Source organism: Rhinolophus ferrumequinum, chromosome 21 (genome assembly GCF_004115265.2).
Source record: "Rhinolophus ferrumequinum isolate MPI-CBG mRhiFer1 chromosome 21, mRhiFer1_v1.p, whole genome shotgun sequence".
NCBI classification, from domain to species: Eukaryota; Metazoa; Chordata; class Mammalia; order Chiroptera; family Rhinolophidae; genus Rhinolophus; species Rhinolophus ferrumequinum.
The window spans coordinates 18,983,725-18,992,630 of record NC_046304.1 but is presented as its reverse complement, the minus strand read 5'-3'; the positions used below and the strand labels follow the sequence as shown (position 1 = coordinate 18,992,630).

The 8,906-nt window shown below is 53.4% G+C and overlaps 1 protein-coding gene across 1 annotated transcript; it reads right to left on the bottom strand.

Moving 5' to 3' along the window:
* Window positions 1–977: 977 nt before the first annotated feature.
* SLC46A1 (solute carrier family 46 member 1) lies at window positions 978–8,240 on the bottom strand. Its single transcript, XM_033089282.1, has 5 exons — window positions 7,948–8,240; window positions 6,714–7,566; window positions 4,716–4,799; window positions 3,186–3,342; window positions 978–2,633 (listed from the first exon to the last, which is right to left on the bottom strand). The coding sequence occupies exons 1-5, from the start codon at window positions 8,170–8,172 to the stop codon at window positions 2,594–2,596; spliced, it is 1,359 nt and encodes a 452-aa protein (XP_032945173.1). The 5' UTR covers window positions 8,173–8,240; the 3' UTR covers window positions 978–2,593.
* Between the last annotated feature and the right edge of the window lie 666 nt (window positions 8,241–8,906).

Sequence of the window (8,906 nt, the reverse complement as noted above, 5' to 3'; positions counted from 1 at the left end):
CTTTTCCTTCCTTGCAATAAACCCGGACTCCAGCTAATGGGGTCAGCTGGATCCCACGCTGCCTCTCCCCTCCTGAGAGCAGTGGGTTCACACCTCAAGGCTGGCTCAGCTGCCAGAGCACCTCCTGCAGGTGCTGGCCAGGTCACCCTTAGCTCCTAAGCCCCATCGTCGGGAAGTCAAAGGTCCCACTCCAGGCTCGGGACTTCCTCCTTCCACTCTCCTCCCTGACAGAGATCCTGTTTAGCTGGTCCTGACTCCAACTTTGGCTTTGACTGCACTTGATCCTCCTTCCTTCATGCCAGCCAAATGCCCACCAGTGCCAGGTACTGGACATGATGGTGACTGAGGCAGACTGGATGCTGCCTTTACAAAGCAGAAACAGTAACAATACAGTGTGACAAATACTCTCCAGGGGAAGCTTTGTGTCTTTATTGGTTCCAGTCCCATTCCCTCCTGAGGTCCCCCACGGACAGTATTCGGAGAGGTTTCCCTGGCTCTGTTTTCTAATGTTTGGTACACCCTCCACTGCTGCCCTGTCTCCTGGGGAATCAGAGCCCAGCCCCGTCCTCCCAGAGCTGCTGAAGTGATGACCCTCCCCCAGCCAGGCCAGTGTGTTCAGGAAACTGCCTCCCCTGCCATGACAAACACTGCCCAGATCACAGCCAGGGCAGGCACCTTGGCCCTTACCTTCTGCCTAGGCTTTGCCCCACAGGGATGGTCCTGAAACAAAGGACTGAGAACTAGCCATTCCCCCCCAAGCCAGCTGTAATGCAGGTCTGCAGGGCCAGGGTTTTCTGCTTGGCTGGGCTGTAGCTCTGCCAGGTCGGGGCTGAGTCAGCTAGGTCCCTACTCCACCTCACCCCACCCCTTCCCAGGGACCAAGAACTGCTCAGGGGCACTCAAAAGGTCAAAAGTCCAGCTCCAACTCGTTTATCCTTCCCCCAGGCCCATGAAGAGATACATCTCATTCTAGAACATAAGGGTGGAAAGGATCTCAGAACATTATTTAATTCAGTGTTTCCTAACTTTGTCCAAGCATGATCAGACAATTTGGGGCACTGCTGAAGTAGCCCTTCCAAGGGGCTTGCTCAAGGTCACAGGAGAAGAGATGCAGCGCCTGGAGTAGGCCCAGGCCTGAGGCCGGTCCAGAGCCTCTTCCCTCACCGGCTCCCACCTCATGCAGGAGTCAGTGGAGGGCCCTCTCCTTGATGTTCTCCCAATGGCGGAGGGGACTGAGATGGGAATCTGGAAACAGGCCCTGGCTGCAGAGGCCACAGCTGACCCTGGTTTGCCCTAGGCACCCCCACCACCCATTTTACTTGCATAATTTCCAGTCAGAAAACTGGCTGGCAGGGCTGGTGAGAGAATGAGGGTAGAAATGGCAGTAGGGGGCGAAGCCCGGTGACCAATCCTGGTTTGAAGGGGTTAAGTACCACCTGATTTGGGTTTGGGGGCTTATGGCTCTCATCAAAGCCAGTGCCTTAATATTGAATCCAATTCTGCCTTTCAACGTCAGGTCCTGGCTTTCCTTACAACCTAGAAGAGGCCTCCTTATTCTCTGGGAAGCTGGAGCCCCTGAATGCTATGAGGAGTCAGGCCCATCTCCAGGTTCCCGTTGCCTTACAGATGCACGAGGGATGGTCTCAGCACATGGCACAGCTGAAATACCTGGTGAGGGGAGGTGTTGAAGGGCTAAGGGATAACAAAAACGGATTCTGCTGGGGCTGTTGTAGCCAGGAAGACCAGTATACACGTAGGTGCCTTTAGGAAGCGAATCTCTGACCCTCAGTAACGAGCAGCCAAGGCTCTGCTCTGAGCCTCTGCCTGGCTTGATGCAAGTGTGGCGGCAGCCCTCCCTCTTCCAGCAGCTCAGAAGAGAGTGGGCAGTCAGATGAGGTCTGGGCCGGCCATGCCCAGGACCAATCCCATGGCAGCTCAGGGGCTTCTGCACAGCCCAGCGGCTGCCTGTCTGACCTATGGGGGGCACACTGGGAACAGGAATATAAAGGGCCCCACAGCCCAATACTCTGGGAGCCAGAAGGGTCATTTCAGTGTGCTTATACTGCTTTATTGTGATTGGCACTGCTAAACCCACCTGGTCAGTAGCACTGTCCCCCCCACGCCCACAGCCTTTCCTCCCCTCCAAGTCTTCATCATTAAGGAGTGACCGGTGGCTGCACGCCGTGAACTGCACACTGCGAGCTGTGCAGTTTGGGTTGGAAGCAGAGATGCCAGCCCTCACGCTTCAGCTGGTCCCTGACGGGTCACCTCCATCAGAACCTCTCCTCTCCCCTGGAGGGTTCTATGTGATTGATGGCATAAAGGGTAAACAGAGCCCTGTTCCAAATGGCTCCCCCACTGCCTGCCCTGGAGTCAGACTGTCTGGTTACAATGATACATCCTCGAGTCATAGGCTGACACAGCTCTGGATGAGGTGGGGGCCCCCTTATCCAAGGTGAATCCTGCCTTTGAGGGGAGCTGCTGGTGCTGCTGTGGGTGGGGTCCCAGACGCATACTTCCAGTTGATTACTGCTCATTTCGCTCCTCTTGCCCTCTGTCCTCTGGTCCAGGCAGATCAGGGGCTCTGGGGAAACTACAGGAATTCAGAGCGAGGATTATCCTTTTCCAGCACCCTGTGAGAGACCAGAGAGAGCGTTCAGGTTTGACATGGGGGACCGTCAGTTCCTGGGGAAGTAACACAGGCTTTATTGGATGGGCTGGTACAAGTATCACCCTCCCCAAGCTAAAGACGGAAGACAATGTCCAGAGAAGAGGGCTCTGGCAAGTGACCCTTAAGGCTATGGGGGCAGAAGTCAGTGGGGCAGGCTAGCCTGTGGCCCAGCCACAACCAGCCGAGGAAGCTCTCTGCGCTTCCTTTTCGCACATCTCTGTCTCCATAGTTCCATCTGTAAAATGTGAATGGAGGCGGGCAACGGGGAGAGAACACAGCCTTGCCAAGGAGCAACGCCAGCCCGACCCTTTCCCTACTGCCCGTCTGCCCTGCCCTTGGGAAATGGCTCCCAGAGGGTTAGGCAGTTATGTGCCAGGGAGGAATCAGGCTGGGACTGAGACACCCACAGGGGAAGGGTTCCAGGAACAAAGCAGCCATTTCTGGTTGGGAAAAGGAGGAAGAGGAAACCTTTGGGATAAAGGGCATAAGAGCACGGGTCAGAGTCCTGTGTTACCCAATCAGAATGGCCGGGATGAAGAGGAGGCCAGCTCCCAGGAGGAAGGGGAACCCCTTCATGAAGTTCAGCGTGGCTGGGTAGAGCGAGTTGAAGACACCTGAGGCCGTCAGCATGGCTAAGCCATTCACACAGGCCACAGCAGAAAAGAGAGCACCTGTGAAGAAATGAGTATCACCCTGCGGAGTCTGAAAGGCCTAGGTTCAAACCCCGGCCCCTCTACCTCGTAGCTGTGTAACCTGGGGCAAGTCACTTAATGTGAGCCTCGCCTCCCTCACCTATACATCCTACATCGTGTGTTGTGACAAGGGCTCAACGAAGTCATGGATGCAAAGCACCTGGCATACGGGGGCTATGAAGCAAATGGCTGTTCTTAAATCCATGTATTAGAAGTACACGTGGTATCTTCTAACAAAAGCCTGAGAAAAACGGTCTTTGGTTTATCCCCTTTGGAATCATCTCCTGTTTGAGATGAGTTAATTCCCGGTTCCAACACTTATTAGCGGTGTGGTCACTGAACAAGTCGCTTATCCTTCTGGGTTTCCATGCCCCTTCTGTTAAATAAGGAGAACACCCATTTCATAGATTGTTAGCGACATGAAATTCACATGTAAAGCCCTTGTCACAGGGTCTGGCCCCCTGGAGGAAGCCAGTTAGTAAGGGCTGTTCTTTTCTCCTGTTCACCCTGGCACCTCTGGACACAGTGAAGGTGCTAGGAAAAAAAGCATATTGAGTGAATGAATGAAAGCACCTGGGTTTTGAGGACAACAGGACCTATAAGGGGCTATAAATGTCATCACCAGATCCTCCTTCCAGAGCCGATGGGGAAAAGCGGATGAGCCAGATGTTTCCAGATTGGGAGTCTAAAGATCCAGAGGCCTGAGAAGCTATTCTTTATGGAAATTTCAGCAGAACCCAAATTTTACAAAATGAGCAACCACCCAACAGAAGTTGAGATTAAACTCTGTCAGACTGTCAAAGTTGGAAAGGCCTGTAGATGTCATCAAGAGCAAACCACGGTTCAGATGAGGAAACAGGCCCAGAGAAGGAAAGGGACCTGCCCAAGATCACACAGCCGGTGGGTAACGGAGCCAGGATTAAAACCCAGATCCCAGGACCTGCTGCTCTTAAAGAGACCTGGGTTTGCCTCCTAGCTCCATCACTTACTGAGTGACCTTGGGTGAGTCGGTTTAACCCTCTGCGCCTCTGCTTTCTCATCTGTCACCCGGGGACAATGAAACCTACATCACAAGGTTGTTCACTCCCCCTGAGCTTGCCTGCTCTCACCCCTGTGAAGCAGGGAACTTTGGCATCATCACAGCCATTTTACAGATGGAAAAGTTGGGGTCTGGGGAGGGCAAATCCTCTGCTTGGTTTACCCCAAAGAACAAAATTGTGCCCTGCTGACTGACAACTTTGTTGTCTGAAAATCCATCCAAGGCACTGATGGTGGTCCTCTGCCACCCTGGGCAATCTGTCCATGCAACACTGGGCACAAGGAACCAGACACTGGTTGACCCTGCCACTCACCCTGCTCTGACTTCCTCACCAGCCGGGAAAGCTTGGCCCGGATAATGGGTGTGATGACTAATGACAGGAAGAGGAGCCCATATCCTGTGGAGAAAGAAACAATCATCAGGAAAATGGAGTCAGGGAGAGGGGTGCCCGAGAGGGGCAGCAGAGATTACACATACCCTAAGTGGGACTCAAGTTAGACACAGGAAGGACTTCCTTGATGGGGAAGGAGATAACGACGGAGGAGGAATAGAGACTCCCTTCTCCAGCCTTAGCCTGCTTGCTACCTCTTTTATGAATGAACGTTGATTCCCCACCAACTGCGTTCTTGTCAGACCTCTTGTGGTGCCAGCAGGCCTCACCCACGTTGTAGGGAGATGGCAGGGCACAGAAAAAAAGCATGGGCTTTAGAGGCAGCCCAGAGTTCAAAACCTGATGCCATCGCTTACTAACTGTGGGGCCTTGGGCCTGGCTCCTACCTGTTAAGAGGATAACACAGCTTTCACCACAAGATGGGTCTGGGTAGGCTAAATAATGGGCCTCCCATAATATCAGGACCTAATCCTTGGAACCTGTAAACGTTGCCTTATTTGGAAAATGGGTCTTTGCGGATGTGATCAAGTTAAGGATCTTGAGATGGGGAGATTATCCTGGATTATCAGGTTGGGCCCTAAATGCAATCACATGACTCCTTTGTGAGTGGGAAGCAAAGGGAGGTTTGACGCAGAACAGAGAAGGCACACAGAAGAGGAGGCAATGTGACCACACAGGAAGAGCTCAGAGTGACGCAGCCAGAGTCGAGGAATGCCAGCAGGCCCCAGAAGCTAGAAGAAACAGGGGACAGATTCCCGCCTAGAACCTCTGAAGAAAGCGTAGCCTTGCTGACACTTTGATTTTGGGTCAGTGATACGGATTCTTGACTTCTTGCCTCCAAAACTGTGAAAGAATAAATTTCTGTTGTTTTCAGCTACCAAATGTGTGGCAGTTGGTTACAGCAGCCCTAAGAAATGAATATATCAGGTAACACCCATGAAGAGCACAGCATAGTAAGCACATGTTAAACGTGAGTTCCTTTATGCTTTGTGTTTAGTTACTCACAGGCTTATACCGTTTCCTTCACAGCCATTTCTCTCCCTTGTGTAACTATTGCCTCCTCGGCAAAACCGCAAACCCCTAGGAGGTAGTGGATCCTCCAAAGTGGGTATACGATGAGGCATCCAAGGGCCCCTTCAGGTGTCAGGCCCCCAAATCCCACCCTGCTGAGGCTCCCCAGAGCAATGACAGTGTCTTCATCATCTCTGTACCCCTGCGGGCTTTGAGCCCAGCACCGAGTCCATGAAAAATGCTGTGGCGGGGGGTGGTGGAGAGAAAAGTACCTGGTCCCTTTCAGCCTCACTGTCCAGGCAAGCAGCCAACTTAATAAGCTTGTGATTACTGAATGGCTGACTTTGTACACAACACAGTTTAGGGCTTAATCAATATAAATCTGTCCCTTTAAAAAAGTTAACTTCCTCATTCCCAGCTGCCCCTCTCCCACCAAAAAGAAGAACTAACCTAAGCAAGAATTTAATATCTGTGGTGGGAGAAGACTGGCTTTTCTAAAAACCCAAAGAAGCTGACCAAGGATATTTGAGTTAGGTCCTGTGACTCAGAGAAGTGAGTATTAAGCATTAATAGCATGGACTTTGTCTAACAACACCACGAATGTAGGCTGTGGGAGGCCAAGGAGTGAAGCAATTAGTGTATGAGCCATACTTTTGTCTGTTGTTCTATCTTACTAACAATATTTATGATTGATAACGTGGATTAATTACTTTAGCTACTGAAGGTCTGTATTTTTATGAGGTTTTTTTAAATGAGGTTTCTTAAGTGCCTATCTTCCAATGCAGGTGGAGAGCACAACAATGTGTCCAAAGACAGAGGCATGAGCCATATTTGGGGGCAGCAAGTGGCTGGCCCCAATTTTCACCCAGTGCTTCTGGGACAAACTGTCCCTGAGCCCACACACATTACCTGTGAACATAAGGGGTGTGATGGTAGCGAACGCAAAGACCACCATCCCCAAGATGTTAAAGGCCAAGCCAATCTCGGCCACCCAGGCGTCAGCCAGGCAGGACTGCAGAAGCCGCAGGCCCAGCAGGCTGCTGAGGTACTGGAGGTGGCCAGCCGCAGAACCGTAGCCAATCAGCTTGGAGTCCCAGCAGAGGGGTTTGCTCAGCTCATAGATGGTCAAGATGTCCTGGGCCCCAAAGTGCACAGTGATCACCACAAAGATGACCAGTGAGTACAGGGCTAAATGCTTCCTGGACTTCTCCGGGGCTGGCGCCATGTAGAGCTGGACAATGGATCGGTGGTGACGGAGCGTGAAGAGCCGGGCAGGTGTTGGCTCCTTCATCGTCTCACCAAAGCAGAAAGCAGCATAGAGAGTCATGGTTATCAGCAAGGCCAAGGCCAGCCACAAGGGGTTGGCATAACCCTGGGCCTGGAGCCAGTGGCCCCCAAGGAGGCTCGCCAGCATCCCTGCCACTCCGATGCATGCTTCCAGCAGGGCCATTCGGATGGTTCGGCTGTTGCTGGAGCTGACATCTGCCACGGAGGCAAAGCTAGCAGCCAGGAGGCCACTGAAGTCGCCGAGGAGGGCACATAGGATGCGGCCCAGCACGAAGTAGCCCACGTGTAGCTGCAGCTGCACCACAAAGATGGACACCAGAGCCTGGAGCAACAGGCCCAGAGAGGCCAGCACCAGCAGCGGGCGGCGGCCCACACAGTCACTCCAAGCCCCCAGCAGGGTGGATGAGAAGAGTCCCACCAGGAAGCCGCCCAAGTTCATGTAGAGGGTCCAGTGGGAAGTAAGCGTCTCCACTTCCTGCGGGGGCACAGTCTTACCAGGATGCTCTTCCTCATTCTAGGTTGCCCCCTCCCCCCCAAAACCATTACCATCCTGGGAGCTCCAGGACGAGGACTTGCTTGGGAGCCCTAAACCTCAGAAAATTTTAGTACAACTCTCAAAAACTGGCCCTGGAAGGAGACTTATGGGAAATGGACCTAGGTCCCTTTCCTTTCCTTTTACCCCTTTTTGTTAACCCTCGAGGCTGGAGGAACTTGACGCATCCCCTATACTGCACTTCCCGGTCATGCCCACCACCCAACATCCACAACCCCCGGCGGCCCCCCCAGCTACCCCCACGCTCTAGCCTAGGGCCCGCTCCCAGCCACGCTCCTCGTTTCTCCCCGCCGCAGCCGCTACCTGCATGGTGGGGTTCACGCTGTGGTTGCTGCAGCTACCGCGGTCGCGGGTGCCATTGTAGCCGAGGTCGGCACTGAAGCGGTACCACAGGTACTGCGTGGTGAGCGGGCCCTGCAGGACCAAGGAGAAGTTGGCAAGGAAGACGAGCGGCTCCACGGGGCCGCGGCACAGCACAGCCCGGGGGCGGACACGGGGCTCGCCCAGGGGGCTCGCGCGCCCCTCCATGCGCTCGCAAGTCAGGGCGACCGCGAGGCGGACGGCGGGGCTTTCTGCGCCTGCGTCCGACCTACCCTTTTAAAAGATTGACGGGGCGGGGCTAGAGCCTCTGTCTCCTTCACTTTCGTCCCGCCCGGTCTGAGCTGGTGAGGGGCTCCGCGGCCTAGCTCACTGGATGACTTCACCTGCAAACTGTGCAAGCAGATTGCCCTGCAGCCCTCCTTCCCAGGCCCAGAAACACTCACAAAATAATATCAGTACTTAACATGACTGATCGTTCATCGTGTGCTGGGCACTGTACTAAACTCTGCGCGCGTTTATCTGGCAACAAGCCTGTAAGCCAGCCACTATTGATCCCAATCTAGAGTTGAGGGAACAAGGACTTCGGGCCCTCCAGGCCCAGCTGGCAAAACACATGACGTCTGATGCCTATGCCCATGTTTGGTGCTGTAACTCAGTGGTAACAGTGCAGCCTAGAGTTTCATTTACTGCCTCGGTTCCATTACATAGGCTCTGCTGCTATTTTGGACATACCACTTACCTCCCTGGGTATCATTTTTCTTCATCTTTAAAATGGGGGTGCTAATAGGACCCGCCTCACAGAGTTGTTGTGGAAGAACGGTGTCTGGTGCATTGTTAAGTGCTATTATTTTTACTAATAGGCAGTCATTTGCTCCACTCCTGCCCTAGGATCTTTTCCTGGGAAACTATGTCTTGTTTCTGGGGCTGGGGCCTGGCTCTGC